We start from the raw sequence: 20,045 nt of genomic DNA on the forward strand, positions 1-20,045 counted from the left end.
CCCAACCCAAGATATTCTGTGATTCTACCTTGATAATTGTCAGTATAATGTTCTTAAAACTTCCCCCCCGCCCCCCTTGAATTGATAAAAGATAATTTTAACATAATCTAAAATATTGGATTAACTTGTTGGGATTTATCAAGACATAAAATCATAGCCTGTAATGGTTACCAAAGATTTTATTTATTAAAAAAAAGCAACAAAACCCCAAACCACACAAACACACAAAAAACCCAAACCCAAACTTTGTAGAGAGTTTCTTTATAAAATGGTTAAGAAAAGACACTAGAACTTGGCCAAGCACTCCATTGCATACTGTTTTCTGTGCTTTTTCCTCATTGGTTTGTTGAGAGGGCAATTTACAAATCTTCCTTCAGGTTAGATGGCTTTGATTTATACTGTTGTAGACTGTAGAGGAGGAGAGAGCCAAACAAGATAGATGCTGTCCCTTTGATGAAATATGAGGTGATTTTGAACATTAACTTGTGTAAAAGCATGCTGCTTTGTGTTTCCATAGGCAATTATAAATGAATGGGATGAACAGGAACGCCGTGCCCAAGAGCGGGAGGCAATGGAACGCAGTCTGTACAGATACAGAAGTAAAAGTCATGGGAAAGGACGGAGTGAGGAAGAGGAGGAAGAAGAAGAATTTAGGAGGAGATTTCCCTTTCACGAAAAGGTAGCAACTGTAATGAAACACAAAAATCACATCTGAAGTAGCTCCTGAAAAGGCATGCTACAAGTAAAATGAGATGAGGAATGAAGCAGTTTTTCCTTCAGCCAAAAGAAAAATGTGTGGTAGATTTTGATAGAAAGGTGTTAAGTACTGTGCTTTTAGTTTATTTTCCCTTCTGCTTGTAGAAGATTTTTGGAATTAACTTCTGGACTTGAACTGTACTGTGGTTCAGCTTGAATAATCCCAAGTTACTGAATGACAATATCATTAGTTATTTGTTGTAAATTTCTGGAGTTTGATTCATTTAGCAAGTAAGGTCTGCTGAGGTCTAATTACCTCTGAAGAGGGCTAACCTCCTTGATAAATAAAGCTGTGAGATTTTTTCAAATTTAACTGGCCTGCATTACTGAATGATTTTTGAAGTGTGTCTTCACTGAGCAATGTTGTGCAGTATAGAAATCCATGAGACAGTTATGTGTGTCAGTGTGTTGTGGGGTGTAATAGTTCAGATCTTCAAGCGACCAAACAGCGTTGAGGTTATCAGCACATAAGGCTGTTGCTGCTTTTTCTGAAAGAGGTGTAGTTGGCAGCAGCTCAGGGCTCACTGTACTGCACTCTTGCCTGCTGTCGTTATGCCCCTTAATTGTTCTGTTCACCTGTGTTCTGTTTCAGGCTGACATCTGAGCTGTGAGGTAGACAGTGTATCTATACAGTGCCAGCTCCAAGTCATTAGCACATTGTCACAATGCCAAAATGTGCAAAAAGGGTGGTGGGGAGGGGAGGCGTTAAAGGAAGAAATTATAATTGGCTTTTGATTATCATGTAATTTGCAGGACTTTGAAGATATCACAGCTCAGGCAAGCCTAGAAGAAAAAATGGAAACTGAAGATCCATTGGAAGACCAGCTGGAAGTTGATAGAGCCTTTTTGTCCAAGAGCTCTATGCAAACAGTAATGATGGTTCATCAACAGTTGTGCTTAAACTTTGCTCGATCCCTGTGGTATCAACGGTGTCTGCCTTCTCATCAAGCCAAACATTATTTCAATACATTTATTTCCTGCTATCAGACTGGTGCATGCCTGGTGTCACAATTCTATCCTTTAATTGGTAAGATTGCTAGCAATATTTCAGATGCGCAGGTTTAGCTTTATAATGATTTGTTTCAAATTAATCGTGTTGCAGGTCCAGAAGCAGACCTATTGTGGGGAAAATGCACGAATATAAATTTTCTTTTTCCAAAGAATTTGCCCCATGTTCAGACTTGTCTTGGTGGAATGCTTTGATTTTAATTTTTTTATGGAATTTTTTTTTTATCCCATTTGTTAATATATAAGACCAACACAGTTTAAGAATGAACTGAAACTACTCTACTAAGTGAAATTTGGATCACTTGCATCTGTGGAAGACAATGCACTTGCAGAAATTTCCCAGAATTAAAATTTGCAATTAAGTTCATAAAAGAATTGGTTCAAATGGACCTTCTGTAATTTTAAAAAAAAAAAGAAGTTGTGTCTTTTGGGTTGGTTTGGGTTTTTGGTTTGGTTTGGTTTTTTACCCTGAATTTTGGCACACTTGATGCGTAAATCATTGTAACAATGTGCGAGACCTCAGGGTCATCACCTCTCAAAGCAGATGTATGCTTCAGTTCTGATCTAATAAGTGTATATGTGTGCAGTTAAGAAGCAGCAGATAATGCTGTTTCTACAGTAACTTACTTTTGTGTTCATACCTGAGGTGTAATATATCTGATTTTTTTGTGTGTCGGATTATTTTTTCACAGAGCCTTGTTAGTAATTTTGTAGTAAATATCTCCTTAATGTGAATTTATGCACAGAGGAACTGTGGTCTTCTGACAGGATCACAGCCCACCTTTAGGATGCTGATTTTACTTTTATACGAAAATTTGATAAAATAGAGGATGTAAACTATAAGTATGTCTCTGTTCTTCCATACTCCTATCTCATTGCTTATGTGTGGCATATTCTTACATCCTTGTAATACATAACATGCTAAGGCTTGGGATGCAGGAAAAAAAACCTTTTTCTATTCAACTGAAAAAAGAATTAATAGCATGTGTGATGTCTTCCTTTTTTTGCTTCCTAGGTGCCGAAATGAATGATAGTCTTTTTGGAAGCCAACTTCTAGTTAGCACTCTTCTTCACAATACCTTTTTTGAAGAATTAACTTCAGATCTTGTGCTGCAGCAAGATGGCCCGTATGACTTTTACCAACATCCTAATATTCAGCAAGTCCGACAGTGCCAACCTGTACTTGATAATTTTGCTAAAGAAGTAAATGGGTTACTGCAGGACTGGCCGGAGCATCCAGTACTTGTGCAGGTAAAGACACACCAACAAATGTTTGGGGAAAACTGGAGCATTTTAGAATTGCATTTGTGTGTAAACATATGTATAGATATTCATAGACATGTGCACGCATACACTTGCCTAGATGTTGTCTGTATTACCTATGCAGATGTTTTAAAATCATACCTGTTTCTTCTTGAGAGATACTAGGTATAATTCGCTGTTCTATTTTAGTTATGAAATATTAAGTAGTATTCACTGCCTACTCTGATCTTACAGCTTTAAACAATCTTCAACTGCCGTACCGCAAAGATTCTTGAGATCTTTTGCTGTTCGGGCTCCTGTTTTTTCCCAAAATGCTTTCTTTCATAGTGCTTTAAAATGGATATCTTTGGTCCCACTTATGGGGCCTGCGTGGCCTTCAGGTTATATTTCTTAGAGTAATGCAGAAACTCAGAATCTATTGGAACTCTTTGCATTAGGTCATTTGTGCTCCTTTGGCCGAGTGCACTGGCCTTCACTGACCTACTAGTGAGCTTATGCTAAAACAAGGAAGCAGTTTAAAATTTAAAAAAAAAAAAAAAAGTTCTTATCTCTTGCAGAGGAGGGTTATGCTAATATGAATTAGCTTAACTTCATGTCTGCTTCTCTTGAAGATCAGTTACTATAGGTTGAATGCTTGTTTTTATTCTGCAGCTGTTAGTTGTGATGGACAGAATCCGGAGTTTTCCGCTCTCTTGTCCTCTCTCAAAGTTCCTGAATGGCTTGGAAATTCTTCTTGCAAAAGCACAGGTAAGAAAAGAGTTAAAGGAAACTCTTATTTTCTCTTCTATGTTTCCTTATTTGTATTGGTACCATGATAAAAAAAACCTGAAAGTTGTCTGCTTGCCAGGATTTGGGGAAATGAACTTGCTCCATGCTGTAAGTTTAAGGAGTAGCAACGTAATCCAGAGTACTGCATGAGTCTTGCCATGCAAAGACTAATTTCTGGCTTTGTATAAAGGGGAAATTTTTTTTTTTTTTCCCTCAGGACTGGGAGGAAAATGCTAGTCGAGCTTTGTCCTTGCGAAAGCATCTTGATTTGGTCACACAACTGATTATTCAGTGGCGTAGATTGGAGCTGAAGTAAGAATTGTCCTTCCCTACTGCTTTTTCTTAGATACTGTAAGCTTCTGTCTCTGTATGGAGACACATTGCAATGCAGAATTGCCTTAATCATGGAGCGTGCTTCTGTGTGTGTGTGTGTGTCTGTCCTAGTAACAATGTGAGGGGGGTTGACACTATGTATATGCCTCAGGAGGAGTACAAGCAGGACAGATAACTGCAGTACTTCATCCTAATATTTCCCCAGTGTTCTTGTGTTTTCTTCCTAGGGTTTACTGAGCCTGCAGTGTTTTGTCTGTTTAACAACCCCCCATTAAATTTTCCTTAAAATTATTGTCCAGTCTCCTGTTAAGACCATGTAAAATTTTTATATCCACACTATGCCATGATTAGGAATTCCACAAGTCTACCTCAAGTTTTGTGAAAAGAAACTTTTGAACCTGGCTCTGACTGGTTTTGTTTTATTGTCCCTAGTTCCTGCATTTCTTCTCTCATATTTAATAATAGTGGCAAAGCAGTAATCCTCAAGAGCTGATTGTGTATATTAAGCATATGTGCAGATTACTCCATCCTGTAAAATTTTCCTTTAGTTTAGTAGAAACAGAGAATAAAGTTTGTGTTGTTTTGGAGCCCAAACTACCCACAATATTTTTGCTTTATTTTTTTCTTCTCTCCCCTTCCTTATTGTTTCCAGTTGCTGGTCAGTAAGTTTGGACAATATTATGAAGCAGCATGTAGAGAAATCCACAAAGCACTGGTTCTCAATCTATCAGATGATTGAGAAGTATGTTCAAGAGCAGAGAGAGGCAAACACAGAAGGTAAGTGCTGTCCTTATGTGAATGTGTGATGCAGTTCCAGCAATTACTAAGGATGCATTGTTAAGGTCCTAAATGCCAGAGTTTGACAATGCACTTTCAGGTGTAGTTCTTGTCCCCTTTGCCCTACAATAAATTCCATGACTGTATAGGGTCTTCCATATAGAGTGAATTTCACTTGGTATTTATTTCTGGAATCACCTGTCTCTCTCATAGGGCCAACATTGTAGGTGGTGTAAAGAAAAAAAGATGTCTATAAAAAGCATCTAAAAGAAAGGAGAACTGTGGTAACTGTATGTCATGCACGTATAAACATTTCAAACAGATTTGGAGGGTAGGAGGCCTCCATCTGCAGACCTCCATCTGAGACAGCTCATTTTTTTAACTGCACAAAGCATAATTCATATCCCAGCTGAACTGCTTTTAACATTCTGTATAAAGCCTAAAGAATTCTTACAGTGAGTATGTTTTGGTACATACTCTTCTTAGCAAATCTGTCTGCAGGTGTTCATGTTATGTAAAATAGGGGAAAGAATATAACTCTCGGTCCCTTGCCTCCCCAAAATTTACTGAAATTGTAAAGATGAAAGTAGCACCCACTGTCATGAGGTAGGGTTCTTCCAATCTCATGACTAATTAATGCACTTACTTGATGAGCTTCAGATCCTTGGGTTTTTTTACATCTCCAAGTGGACAGCATGTCTTCTTCCATTGGAAATGTCTGCTTCCATTGAAAATAGAGAATACAGTTCTCTACCAGATTCTTCTAAGAACTATTTCTGTCCTCATGATTTGAGGACTTAAGGAACTGGCAGTGACTAGTTTGTAGTATGGCTCATCATAACTGAAAAAGCCATTCATTCACAGAGAATAGCAAGTATTCTTTAAATACTTGATGCACTCTGAAATTGGACACATAGCTGGCCTCCTCAGTCACTATCTTACTGCTGCCTCTCTTGTCCACTCTCCTTTCTTCTAGTGTGTTTTTGCTGGTTTCACTTATTATTAAATTAGAATTCTTTCCCCCCCAAGCCCCTTTTCTAACAGAGACCTGATATTTAGTTGGAAGTTTACAAAGAGCAGACAACAATTTTCAGGTAGAGGTTTGTTTGTTTGTTTGTTTTTTCCCCCTCTCCTAAATTTCTGGTGCAATGTTCAGAAACTGAGCAAATGGATCTGAAAACGCTGGTCAGTACACTACAAGCTTTCATTGAAGGATCCACGCTGGGAGAGTTTCATGCACGACTTCAAGCACTACTGGCTTTCCACTGCCATGTCTTGCTGATGCCTCAAGTAGCAGAAAAGGGTAAGCATTACATGTGTTGAGTCTTCTTTACAACAATCTGACCATCAGCCATTCAAGACTTTCCAAACAGATCACTAAGCTCATAAATACAACACAAGCCTATGCTGCTGTTTTTACCATTTTCATGAAAAATACTGTTGGTCAGTTTACCCCATCTTTTGGTGTTGCTTTTGTTGTTTGCTCATGATAACAAAAAAACCCGGGATGCATTTCTGAAGATGCATACTGAAGAATATCCTGTTTTAAAAGAAGCTTGTTATTGTCTGTCCCTTCTAGACATTCTGTGCAGCATCCTGTGGAATCTATACAATTATTATAAGCAGTTTTCAGAGTGTGTTGAGGCCAGAATCACTGAACTTCGTCAACCTATAGAAAAGGAACTTAAGGTAAAAGGAAGCTTTGCTTAGACAATATACTGATCTAATCAAAGGAACAGTGGAGCAGATATTATTTGAATTTGTATATAATATTGGTTGAAGTCTTTACTGTTTGGTCAGTCTCATTTAGCCGTGGAGGTTTCTACCCAGTAGTGAAGCCCCTCTGGATTTCAAACATTTGGCTACACAGCAGCTTTAGCGTAAACATATATATTAATAGAATAAGATGCCTATGCAATAATTTGCTCACTTACTAAAATGTCTTGCATTTTAAGACCGCCAGATCACCATAGCTGATCGGCTTTAAAGATCATCTTTTGTATGTAAATACTTCATTGAATTTATATAAGTAATCCCATTGATTATTTATTTTCCTAATAGGAATTTGTGAAAATTTCGAAGTGGAATGATGTCAGCTTCTGGGCTATAAAACAATCAGTTGAAAAAATACGCAGGTAACTCAGAGCTTGGAATTAAGTTCCGTATTTAGAACCTTCCTTTTAGATGATTTCTCTGTGATGTTAAATTTGAATGCAAGAATGTTTCTTCGGCTCATAACACAGTGGAAACATTTATTTCCAGCAGCTGAGAGATTTCCAGGATTATAAAAGCTAGTAACATTTCTGCTTTCCTTTGGTAATTAGGACCCTCTTTAAATTCATGAAGAAGTTTGAAGTTGTTCTGGATGAGCCATGTCGGCCTGCCTTGGTGGAAATTGGTAAGGAAGAGCAGCTGGACTGCTTGCAAAAGCAGGAAGAATCTGAGAACCAAGAGACCAAAGTTCAGAGGCTAAACAACACATTAAGAAAAATTCTGTCTGCTAGAACAGATGTTGCCAAGGTGACTGTATTCTTTATTCAAAGTGTGGGAAGGATATTTTCTCTATTCTCATCTATATGTTGCTTTTCACTGATTTATGCAGAAAAATCTTATATAAGTGTCAAATCTGTTGAATATATCATCAACTTTTTGATCTTACTTGTGTTCAGTGTTATAAAACACTGTAGATAGGTGGGAATGCAGCATGGAAAGACAAACATGTTCTGTATTGATTTGGCACAATATCTATGCTCTAATGTAGAGATGATAGCAGTTACACATTTCATCTCCAAGTTGCTTGCATATTGCCTGCAGCAATTTGTTACCTCCCTACTAGGGCAGTAATATGGACTGGGAGTTGAAACTCTTATTACTCTTTTTTTTTTTTTTCCTAAACAAGGACCCAGACAAATGATCATGAGGCTGTAGGATTTGTGCGTATGTAAGCTCTGATTAAATATAAAATTAGTTTGAGCTTGAATCCTGATAGGGGAATGCACTACACTGGCTGACAGCTCATGTACTGCAAACATTTGCCTTGGACTAGCTGATATGTGGTAAATCCTACTCCCCAGTGCCACAGTTTAGTGTGCCTCTAAGTTGACCAGCTCAAAAGGAAGTCAACTAATTTTTTTCCTGAAATAGATTCCTATTCACATCCATTAGTTTTTAATAGTAAGATGTAAGGAGACAATCGTATTTCCTCAGAATTTGGGGGTGAGTGGGAAATGCTCAGTTACTCTCAGTTTCCAAGGCTTTGTTCTGTTTCTTCAGACCAGGAGGGTGGCTGATCTTGCTTTGCCCTGTGACAGTCAGGAGGGTAGAGTGAGGAGGCACAAATCTGTTGCAAATCTAGTATGTTTGGTTGTGGGTTTGGTTTGTTGGTTGGTGGTTTGTTTGTTTGTTTGCTTGCAAGCCTGTTACCCATAGTTAACAGGGTGGTTGGTTTCATTTGTTGCAGTTTCACATTGTCTTCATTCCTTAAACAAGACGCATGCAAACTTAAATTGAACAAACCCTAGGGATTAGCTTTGGACGTGCTGGAGCATTACTTCTGTTATTTAATAACTTCTATTTGTGTACTGTTTTTGTTGTTGTTTAGCAGTGCAATTAAATTTGTGTTTAGTGGAAAGTAAGTGATGGCATTCTTATCTAACGACCTGAGGGCGTTAGTGATTTAGGTTTATGTGTGCCTTTGAGCTTGGAAGGCTGAGGAAGCTGTCCTGAAGCAGTGATAACCTCTATGAAAGAGGACATGACAAACACCTAAGAGAGTAGGATCATAGCATCTTCCATTTGTTTGGCTGTTTTCAAAACTAATGTATGCCTGACATGCATATATTGTGATTTTCCTCAAGTGTTGGTGCTGAACTGTTCAAAGGATTATGTGGGTTTCAGATGAATGCAGAATTTAGCCCTTGTTTTTGCAGTGATTTACTCTTAATGGTCAAATAGGACAGCTTTGCGTATGGGTGTATAATTGGACTGTTTCTTTCATTTTTTTTCTCAGAGGGCACTCCCAGAAGAATTTTGGACTGTTTCTTTCATTTTTTCTCAGAGGGCACTCCCAGAAGAATGTCAGGATGGCATTACATTTCATACAGAATCTCTTCAGTATCGTCTGCCTAAGCTTACTAAAAAAATGAAGAAAATGTGTACAACAGTTACAGAAAATAATTCATTCTTAAGTCTGGTGGAAAATCTTGACGAGTTCACAGGTTAAGTATTCTTGTGATTTCCATACCGTAATTGACCTCTGTAACATAAATGGAATAAATCAGGAAAAAGTGTAGAGATATATTTCCCTTCCCAGACTATCTTCCTGTGGCTGCTTTGTGTATGTTAAATTTTCACATCTCTTACCTTTCCCTGCTGTCTTCTATACAGGTGGTATCATTGTTTCTGTGGTTGAACTGCAAAATTTAACATTTGATCAGACAGCAGATAAGGAGAAGCAGAAATCGGAGGCAAAGCATATTCAGATGCAAAAACAACGGGCTTTGTCAGATCTCTTTAAAAGCCTTGCTAAAACAGGTGAGCTTTGACTAAAAATGTGCTTGGTTTAAAAGTATGAAGTTCTTAACCATTTTACTGTTTTTGCCAATACATCTAAACCCACCCATAATACTATGTTCCTGAAGTCATTGAGCCACTAATACATAGAAGCATTTAAGTCTCTCTTTCTCTTTGTCTGTTGACTATGAGGCCTGGTGAGTTAGCCTTCTCAAATACCTTCTATTCTTCTTACATTCTGTTAGATGTACAACAGTAGCTTTTCTGAAGCAGAAATCTACTTTATCTCCAGTCAGAAGTCACTGCCCAGCTTTTAGAAACAAGAGGGAAGCTCACTATCTTGTATCCATTCTCTGATCTAGAACTGAAATTAAGTTAGCTCATTAGAATGAGAGGCCATCTCTTGATTAACAGACTGGCAGAGATCAGATTGGCAGAGGTGTGGTTGAGCCATGGAGGCTGAATGGGTCTGTTGATGGGAATCCTTGGAGGCACCCTGTTCAGCAGCCTAGTCTCCATTGCTCCCCTTGCTAGTCTTAAGGTAAAAGACCTACCCAAATTATTAATTGTTGCCTTTTCTTTTGGTGTTACGTTGAATTATTCATCAACTATTCTTAGTCACTGAGCAGTTTAGAAAACAGCAGAAATAAGCAGTCTTGTTAAATAAACAGTTGTCTGACAGCGTTCTGCTAAGTCATAGGCAGAAATAAGCAAAAAAAAAATTTCTGTTCCTCATGGTTGCAGAAGGAAGCTTGGAAACACGAAGGATTCCAGGAAGGCATGATTTTGATAACAAACTAAGTCAAAGTGTCACAACACTTGGAAAATAAATGAAAACAAAAACATCCTAAATGCTTTCTGGGAGGTGGGAGGAGGCTTCAGTTGTAGTTTTGAGTGTTTGTAGTTTATGCTACTTAAATGAATTGATGTGTGTACTGAATAAATAGTTCCTAGAAGATTAAGGTTCTTTTGTATTTAGATGATTGCAAACACAGGTGAATCTAAGTGGGAGGTTTCTAGCACATACACTTTTCCTGTGTTTGGCATTTTTTGCACACACTGATGCCAAAGGAATATCTGCCATTGCTGCCCTGTGAAGTTTGTACTGGAGGAATGACATACTGTGATGATTTAGTTAACACATGGGATTTGAATTCTTTACTGGGCTCTGTCTTTGATTTCAGGTGACACCTTTATCTTCCTCATTCATCAGCCTTTTCATGTCTTAAAAATGAGGTGATGATCCCTAGCTCAGCTTTCTGAAAGGACCAGAAGCAGGGAAAAATGTTTCTCTTAAGACTTGTTCTCCATTTTGTTTGGAAAAATGGCAACATAACCTAAATAGCTAATGAGTATTTCTTACAGGCTCTGCTTACCTTTAGGATACTTTGAAAGGAGTGTTTTAATTGGCTTGAGAGAAATAAGCATGTTTAATCCAGTTTTAAAAATAGCTGTAACTTTCTCAGGCTGGAGCCTGCCTTATAGTTTCAAGGCTTTTTGTTTTTTCTCTTGGCCACCACTACCAACCTCCTTTATACACACAGGTCTATGTTTGTCTTACTTCAGCTGTGTTCTTCAGTTATGTTCAGCTGAATATAGCTAAGCTACCATGTGTTCTTATATTACAAAACTTGCAGCATGTTTAAAGACTTGTCAAAATCAGACAGCGTCAGGAAAAAAAACTACATCTGAAGATTTTATGTCTTAACACCAACTGTATGAGTGACATTTTTAATATAAAAGAATGAGGGCATAAAAGGATGTGTGTTCAAATGTCATTCCAGGTTTGTCATACCGGAAAGGTCTGTCTTGGTCCCGTTCAAAAGACTATCATGAAATACTCTACCTACGTCCACTGGACTTGCGTAGTGCATTAGGTGTAGTAAATTGTACACATGAACTGGATGCCACGTATGTACATATTTCTAACCCTTAGATTGTATGACTGCAGCTATAATATATAGAATTTACTGCATGTGGATTTAGACTGGAATTTCTGGACTGTAATTCCTTTAGGATTTTACATATTCCCTTCACTTCCTCCCATTACTTCTCAGTTTGAAAATCCTGTACATACTGTACTGGCACATACAACTGAGCGAGGGTTTTTTGTTTTGTTTTTTTTTTTTTTTTAATTTGCACTTTTGACAACTCTACCCTCAGTTTCATTGTTTCTGTGAACTAGATTTCAGTTAGCCCTCCACTGTCCAGCTTTGCCTGGGATGCTTTGGTAGCATCATATTAGAATGTAGACTGCTAATGCTTTTATTAAAGATGAGTTGTAATTTACAGGGTTTACTTAATTGTTTTCATTGAATAATGGGATATTTTGTGAGAAAATACATAGACTTCAAAGTGGGCATTTCTGGAAAAACTTACCTAGAGGAAAAGTGTTCTTTCAGATGTTTCTGTTGTTTGTCTGGCAGCAAGTGATTTTTGTCATTGAGACATGCTGGTTATTGTCCTCCTCAGATGTAAGGATTTAGTTTATCGTATCTTTCATCAAAGCCAAAATAAAGGCTTCCCTATAAAGCTGGATTTAGCTGCATGGGGGGAAGAAAAAAACCACATCACTATCTAATTGTTAAATGATATTCAAAGGTAGAGATTTTGCTGCTATTGCTTAGGGTTTCCTTAGAGTTTATTTTAAAAATTAAATGCTTTCTTAAGACTAGAACACTTGTGGAGAAAATGAAGAATTACAAGATGCATTTGCAAAATAACAAATTGTAACCAAATTTGTTAGGTTGAAGAGCTGACCTGGTGGTTCCAGTGTGCTTAGGTACTGAAATTATATACCTTTCTTTTGTGCTCTGTCAGGTTGCTGACAGAGATTTCTTCCGCTTGGGATGGATGCCAGAAGTACTTCTATCGGTCACTCGCACGCCACTGTAGACTTCAGACAGCATTGTTAGCACCTGCCAAGGTAAAAACACCGAAGTAAAAATAAAATCCTACTTCTGTTAACTTTATTTTACCAGTTTGGACTGAAATTTTCTAGCAGTAAAAAGGTGATGTGCGATAATGCTATGTTCTGTAATGTGATATAAAATATGATATTTTGGGACCCATCATTAAATGCAGCATTTTAAAAGTCTGTTGTTTTATGATGAACAGTATCCGTTTAGTGAACTAAGTTAATGATCTGTTCAATGTACAGTATATTTCATCCCAACAGATCCCAAATTGCTACTTTTTGTGCATGAAGGAAACTCCCGAAATGCTGAATCAAAACTTGTTAGGAAAACAAGGATTAGTTGGTGCTCATGAAAAAAATCAGTTGAGATTTATAACTGGGCGTAACTGGAGCCTGTGTCTAACACAAAAAGTGCTGATATATTTCCTTGCTTAAAAATTGGTCTAAAATCAGTAGGAGGAACAAATGAGCTCTGCCAAATCAGTACCACTTCTCCAGTATTCCAGGAAAAAGGGATCTCTTCCAGATGCTCCTCCTCTCCCTATGCTTCACCCCTTGTTTTAAAACATGATCTTGTCAAACATCATAGCTGATAATGGCCATAAATAATGGAACGTAGCTGTGATCAGTTTTGCTCTGTGTTGTGAACATTTATTTTAAGCTTTAAAATGGGATCCCTTCTAATGAAAGGCGTGAAAGTAATTGTCAGTAAATCTGGTAAAATGAATTTTGGAAGTGGTTTTAGCAATGTTCATGAATGTAAAAACTTAGGCTGGTATCTCTTTAGATTTTAATCATCATTTATGTAAAGTAGCTCTACCATTGGAACTAAATTCCTGATAAGAATTGCTGCAGTGGAATGCAATTTGATGTGACTGTTGTTGCAGAAGCTACTTAAAAATCAAATTTGTATGCAGGATATATGGAAGATGCAGAAAAATGAAGATGGGGAAGCTGTGATAACTATGATTTGGTCTGCATTTTAAGACTTGTCCAATTAAACCATAACCTTTCAGTGTGCTCAGTGAAATCAAATGGAGGCACAGAGAATGTTGTTGTCTGCTTATTCATCTAACTGTTCCCTCCCACTTTTTCTGTATCTGTTTTCTTTAGGATATCGGACTAGGTAGCATTGAACGGTGCAAAGGGTTCACTGCACACCTCATGCAGATGCTTGTTAGACAGAGACGATCTCTTACTGCATTGACAGAACAGTGGATCTTACTAAGGTATTTTGCATTTTCCAACATTTAAATGTTGGCAAGGAGTTTGACAGTAAGCAATTCAGTTCAGAAAGATGGAAAATAAGGTAGAAGAAAATAAAATTCTTCTCCCTACTTCCCCATTTCTCTCCTCCCCTCAATTAAGCCTAGATAGAAAAGATTTTAAAAGGGGGTTTGGGATAGGCAAAAAAAAAAAAGGAGTGAGATATTGTTTATCCTGTCATTGCAGCCAATATTTTTGAATCAAAATAATTTGGGAAAACAAGTTAGGTATACATGAAGACCATGAAATAATTACTGTAGTTAATTACGCAGTTAAACCATTAAATCTATATATTGTTAAATCTCTCTCATTTGGTATTGGCCTAAGTTAATTTTGGCTATGTTCAAGTTGTTGGTTTGATCTGGAGCACATAAATGATCTGGATGGCACTTTGAGCCAAAATGAAAAAAACTCAACAGCTTACAAAGAAAAATTCTAGAAGGGTGGGAGATACTAGATCTTATGTCAAAACTGTAAAAGGAAAAGTGCATAGGAAATCTTTCTTACTTGATGTGATTTTTCACTCTGTTGCTTGTCTCATCAGTTTCACTGCAAGCTCCATTGTTCTGTATATTTGTGCTCATCACTAATGTAATCCATAAAACTTCTTGAGGTTAGGTCAGGAGCTATTTCCTTTGTACAGGGAAGGAAATCTAGACTGGAGATTACTGGTGCAAAATTTATATTAACCCTAGGAAACTTGAAAAAACAAACAAAAAAACCCCCAACAAAACAAACAAAAGCCTGAAACACAAACTCCTCAACTTTACAGTTGCAGGAATAGTAAAACTTCTAAGACATTTATCTGCATTGCTGTGACTTTCATTGCAAGTCAGATTCATCATTTGTTATGAGCTGACTGTTACACAGCACTTTAGAGAATGAAGGTGTGTTAGAATCTAATTTGCTTTTATAATGGGGGAAAATGAACAATATTTGAGTATCAGGATTAAGGATTGTTTGAAAAGACAGTGAGATTCTGAGAAATCTCACAAGCTCTGTTTTCAGGACAACTCAAACATATGCAATGGAGAGAAAAAGTCACTAAATAAAACTTTAAAAAAAAAAAACCCCAAACTTATCATTTTAGTTTTTCCAGAAAAAGGTTGACTTCCACTGAGTCCATATTATCTAGATCTTTTATGAATTTAGTCTGAATTGATTGAGCTTTTAAAAGAGAAGTATAACATAAAACTCAGTGATTGTAACTTTTCCTTCTTTCTTCTTAACCAGGAACCTCCTGAGTTGTATACAAGAGATAGATTCTAGGTTGACTGCTGACAGAGAATATAATGTAGCATTTCCTCCTCAAGACAGTATTCAACGCTGGACTGACAAACTGCAGCAACTTTCCATGCAGTGCATGATGGTTCTTGAGGAGCTGTCTTGGTTTATACAGTGCTGCCCAAAAGAAGAGTTAATGAAGTGTAGTGACAATGAAAGGACAGATGTCAAAACAAACATTTTTCAGAGTTCAGGACCTGAAATGGGAAATGTTTTTACGGGAATACCTGACCTAATTCCCTCAGAGCTAAAATACTTGTCTCCAGTAACAATTGAGCAACTGCCTCCTGGATGCAGGATGCGAAATAAGGATCAGTTATGGCTGCAGCTAGCTACACAATTGACTGCGATGCTGGCAAATGTGAAGGCAATGAAAGCAGAAGTGGACAAAATAAGACAACAGTCATGTGAGACCTTGTTTTATTCCTGGTGAGTTCTACATGTGCATGAAATTGAATCTCTGTATGTTTTATGTTCATATAAGATGTGTGAAATCATCTTGAAAATGTTTGCCTATGCGTATCTTGAAAAGTGTGTTCAGGTGCTCTTGAAGCTTGTTTCCGTTCGTTTTTCTTGCAAAATGCATTGCCTGGCTTTTTAAACAAATGTATGTGTCTTCTCCCACTCCCCTGACAAGTCAGAAAAAAATTGGTCCATCTCAGCTTCTCAGTTTGTCTTTGGTCTCCTGGGATTTCAATCTCACAGCTCCTTCATTAATGAGGTGAATTTCAAATGACAATTTAATGAAGAAATTTTTATTTTAAAAGAAATCTGTAGCCTATTTAATAATAATAATCCTCTCATTTTCTCTCCGCTTCAAACAGTGTAAGTGGCACATCTACTTGTTGTCAAACTTTTTATTTAATAAGTTCAAGATGGAGGTCAGCTGCCTCCCCCTCATCCGTGCCCCAAGAAAAGGCTTCATCTTAAATTGAACTGTTTGTTCTTCTTTCAGTATTATGGTATTTCTTGTTGCAGGAGAGATTTTGAAGTTTGCACATCAACTATGAGTTGTTTGCTGGAAGTCTCAGCTCAGTTACAAGGCATAGAGTCCCTATTTCTTCCAAATGGGGAAGAGAGGCAAGCTGCAAATCAGATGGCCCTAATCAAGAGCCTAAAGTATATACAAGAAGTTGTTAATAACACATCTGCAGATTTCACAGCCTGGAGAACACAGCTGCTTGCTTCCATGTCAGATTGCAGTGGTAAGGACAATTCTTCTCTGCCTGTTTTGTGATTTATATAAACATATAAGAATTCATTAGTTTGGTTATTGCAGAAGATGGCTCCATGTTCATTCAGATATCCAGAAACACATGATGAAATTCAGACTTCCAAAACTTAGTCCAGACTTTATTTGTGCAGTAATATTTTTTTTCCCTTTAGTCACTGTTGATGACAGACCTTACACCATAGTTGTAGGTCAGGATTAGCAAGGAGGTTTTAGCAGAACTATGTAGTAAAAATTGCACAGTGCTTATCATGCTCCTTGCATAGGGGAAACTTAGTAACCTGTAATTTAATGTGTTTCTATGTAAAACTGCCTGTGTTATGGTTCAAAAGGAAATCAACGGTCAGATGAAGAGTTTGTGGAGCTTTTCTCAGCAAAAGTGGAAACTGTTATCCGTGTTGTTCTGTATGCCATCCAGTGTTTGGTAGAGAGAAAACAGGAAGATGGAAAAGAGGAAGAAAAATCTCCAGAGGAAAATGGTACGTTTGTTAATTTACTTAAGGGGGAGGTGGAGAGTTTAAACTATGCAAACTTAAAAATTCCTTAAACTGTGTGTCTAGTGGAAGTACCAATACACAAGGAAATTGCCATTTTAATAGAAGTTGTCTATTTAAGCAGATAGGATAGATATTTCTAGATTGCTTGCTATAGTATTTTTAGAATGTCTGACTTGATTTCGATATTTTTTATGTATTTCAAACAAAGAGGATGCAGCCTCATTTGACGTGATTAAAGCAGGACATATAACTAAGCTTTTGGATGAAGATCTCTCTGCTGATTTGGATTCTTTGCATGTGCAGAAGGCAATTTTAGCAGTTTCAGAACTCCTGGAGAACCTGAAATCTTATGGGGAAGATTACACTTCAGATAAACATAAGGTAGAGTTTTTGGCTTAAGGGTCTCAAAAGATTTGGAATTGTGAACTTTGGTTAAATGTGCATTGCTTCTTATTGTCCAATACCTTAGAACTAGAAGCATGTGAGAAATTATGGCCAAATACAGGTACTCTTTTGTAGTGCAAAAGCCAGACGTTCCTTTAGTAAGAAGGAAAAGTTCTCATTTTTGTGAAAATCTAGAAAAAGCTCCAGAAATTTTAGAAATTGTATTGAAACTCACCTACTGATATTTCTGGTTTGAGCATCTGTTTTCAGTCTCTATCATCACCCTCTCTGAGGTGCATCTTAGAATGTACATAATCGTGTTTGACAGCTGTTCTTTGGTTTTAACTGCAGTTCTTCAACCAGTCCTGCTATTTGCTGGTGCGTCTAAAGCCCATGCTCTGCAAGTATTCAGACCTTATCCTGTTCTACCTCACTGTTTCACTGGCATCTCACAGGAGTACTGGAAAATTGCTTTCTGTTCTAACTAGCATTTTTACAGAGCTTGCCCAAAAGGTAAGTTATTAGAGATAACACTGGATATATGGTAAGCATATATTTAATGTATACAAAAGTCTTAAGTAGAAACTAAGCTGAAAGATGTACTTACTAATACAGGAAGTTTTGAGTTTCTGTTTGCCTTTGTAGGGATTTTGTCTGCCAAAAGAATTACTTGAAGATGAAGCTGGAGAGGGAGCAACACAGTTTCATGATTACGAGGACGGTGGTATTGGAGATGGGGAAGGCAAGAAGGATGTGAGCGACAAAATAGAAAGTGAAGATCAGGCAAGTGTTTGGGGTTGTTCTTGTTTAATTCAAATAAAACTGAAAAAGCCCTTGAAATCCATGTTGCGGATGTTTCAGGTAAAAGAAACATGAAGTTACCTTCAGTCTCCTGTTTAGGTTGGCTTTTATCTTTGCATATAAGCTTATAAATATTGTTGTGATACTTTAAGTAAGCTTTAATATATAGGCAAGATCCATTGTAATTTTTGGCTTTACCAATAATTCAGATAGAAGACAGTTTTCAAAAGGGTGAAGAGAAGGAGAAAGAGGATCAAGATTCTAAACCAGACATTGAAGGAGAAGACAATGCAATTGAAATGTCAGAAGACTTTGAAGGAAAAATGCATGATGGAGAACAGGAGAAAAAAGGTTTGGTCCTTCCACTATGGCAAACTTATGTTATAGATCAATCCAATAACGGTTGATACTTTTATATAATTAAGCATATACTGAAAAGTCAGTGTTCAACAACAGAGCAGTGCCATTTTGTATATGAATACTATGAAATATTAATATGAATGCTAAGAAGTGTACAAAGAAAATATTGTCTCTCTTCTTTCACTGTGATGGTTTTGGAATGAAGGGAGACGATTCTTCCTGTTGTGAGCTGACCTATAGAAGCAGTTTAAAATTAGTCACTGACCTTATGGAGCTGTTGAAGATCAACAGAAGACTTGAGAATATGGCTGTAGTTAACTTCAAAATGTGACTAATGAAACTATTGCTAACTTTTAAGCAATGAAAAGAATTTAACTTTACCTTTTTAAAACAGAAAAAATAGCAACATTTGGTAGATTCATTCAAATTGCTATTCACCCAAAAGGTAGCAGTTCTTCACTTCAAAGGGTAAGAGTTTGAATATCTGAAACTGATATGGCTTTCAAATTACGGTAGTGTTAATCTACTTTCAAATCTCTGACAAAATGCCAAGAATAAGTTCATCTGCACAAGAAGGGAAGTTCCCAAACTAATAAACAGATAAAATGGAATGGACCTTCCCCCTCCCAGTCTAATGCCAAAACGTTTTGAAAATGGAGGACGGAGAGGGTAAGGAATAGAGGGTTTAAATCATCCAAGTTTTGCACCTGGGACTTGTTAGTCTAAGGGAGAGAATGCTCTGTGTGTCCATATGTCCGAGAGAACACTCTGAACCACATAATTAGGAACCTGCTCTTCTGGGTGTTAGTGCATGTGTGTCTTTTTCCGCATCTCTCAGTTAACTGCATAGGGTGATGAAATGAAGGTGCTAAGTATGACTGCTTGTTTGTTTCTGAAGTTAAAAAAGTCAGCTTTATCTCTTCTGTACTGAAACACATTCTGAACTGTACACAGAAAATGATGAAAATTCAGATGAAGAGGAGGAGCTGGATAAGCAAATGGGAAATCTTGATAATGCTGAAGCTGATGATAAACTGGATGAGAGGCTCTGGGGTGATGAAGATGAAGATGAAGATGATGATGCCAGTAGTAAAACAGAAGAAACAGGACCAGGAATGGATGAGGTAAAGACAAAAGGGGTGGGAAGAAGAATATCAAAGGAATTAAACTCTGTTAACTTGATGTGACCTACACGGTGAACTTCCAAGCATAGCTCTTGGTCTTGGAAAGGGATAATTTGAGTGTATCAGAAGTTATTTAGTGTTGTCTTTTTTTCTGTAGGAGATGATGTCTTGTCACTCTTTGAGAAGCAGGTAGCATAATTGAGTTTCTTTTGAATTTGTTGGTTAATAGGAGGATTCGGAGCTCGTTGCAAAAGATGACAATTTGGGTACAGGAAACAAGGATAATAAAAAACAGCCTCCCAAGGATGAGGAAAACAAGCAACAAGAAGAGGACAGTGGAAGCAAAGAAAAAATCCATGAACAAATTGATGAGGTAAAAATTATTTGGACTACCTAGAGTATCTTGCTGTTAAACCATCTCCTGTTGCTCACATCATGTGTTTCTGAGAATTTGAAATGCTCTTTATTTAATAGTGAAGTGCACTGAAAAAAGTTAGTTCATTTCAGAGGTAAAAATAAACCACATTGTATCCATTGTAATATGTGTCTATTTTCTGATCCATAATCCCAGAAAGAATTTTTGTTTGCACTAACCTGAACTTGTAACGACTGCCAAAATAGGCTTTACACTGAATTGATGTTTTGATGGACGCAGCTTAAAAAGTTGTTCTTCTATTGTGTTTAGCAACAGAAACATCTTAAGTCAGTGGGACTTATCCCAAGAATCTGTATACAGTATGCTTGAAGATTCTGCATAGTATGCA

The 20,045-nt window shown here is 37.2% G+C and overlaps 1 protein-coding gene across 1 annotated transcript in view; it reads left to right on the forward strand.

The window, feature by feature from the left end:
• Positions 1 to 20,045, forward strand: part of MDN1 (MDN1, midasin homolog (yeast)) — a 103,542-nt gene that overhangs the window by 69,343 nt on the left and 14,154 nt on the right. The window contains exons 65-88 of the mRNA XM_009583221.1: positions 518 to 679; positions 1,510 to 1,783; positions 2,780 to 3,015; positions 3,679 to 3,774; positions 4,013 to 4,107; positions 4,781 to 4,905; positions 6,062 to 6,208; positions 6,485 to 6,594; positions 6,967 to 7,040; positions 7,230 to 7,425; positions 8,963 to 9,122; positions 9,292 to 9,438; positions 11,202 to 11,328; positions 12,238 to 12,343; positions 13,448 to 13,563; positions 14,834 to 15,313; positions 15,863 to 16,089; positions 16,448 to 16,594; positions 16,821 to 16,993; positions 17,348 to 17,509; positions 17,642 to 17,779; positions 18,007 to 18,148; positions 19,112 to 19,281; positions 19,511 to 19,654. Of these exons, the coding sequence (XP_009581516.1) occupies positions 518 to 679; positions 1,510 to 1,783; positions 2,780 to 3,015; positions 3,679 to 3,774; positions 4,013 to 4,107; positions 4,781 to 4,905; positions 6,062 to 6,208; positions 6,485 to 6,594; positions 6,967 to 7,040; positions 7,230 to 7,425; positions 8,963 to 9,122; positions 9,292 to 9,438; positions 11,202 to 11,328; positions 12,238 to 12,343; positions 13,448 to 13,563; positions 14,834 to 15,313; positions 15,863 to 16,089; positions 16,448 to 16,594; positions 16,821 to 16,993; positions 17,348 to 17,509; positions 17,642 to 17,779; positions 18,007 to 18,148; positions 19,112 to 19,281; positions 19,511 to 19,654 (3,954 nt within the window). The remainder of the gene's footprint in view (positions 1 to 517; positions 680 to 1,509; positions 1,784 to 2,779; positions 3,016 to 3,678; positions 3,775 to 4,012; positions 4,108 to 4,780; positions 4,906 to 6,061; positions 6,209 to 6,484; positions 6,595 to 6,966; positions 7,041 to 7,229; positions 7,426 to 8,962; positions 9,123 to 9,291; positions 9,439 to 11,201; positions 11,329 to 12,237; positions 12,344 to 13,447; positions 13,564 to 14,833; positions 15,314 to 15,862; positions 16,090 to 16,447; positions 16,595 to 16,820; positions 16,994 to 17,347; positions 17,510 to 17,641; positions 17,780 to 18,006; positions 18,149 to 19,111; positions 19,282 to 19,510; positions 19,655 to 20,045) is intronic.

The sequence above is a fragment of the Fulmarus glacialis genome, unplaced genomic scaffold (genome assembly GCF_000690835.1).
Source record: "Fulmarus glacialis isolate BGI_N327 unplaced genomic scaffold, ASM69083v1 scaffold7818, whole genome shotgun sequence".
Taxonomy (NCBI): Eukaryota; Metazoa; Chordata; class Aves; order Procellariiformes; family Procellariidae; genus Fulmarus; species Fulmarus glacialis.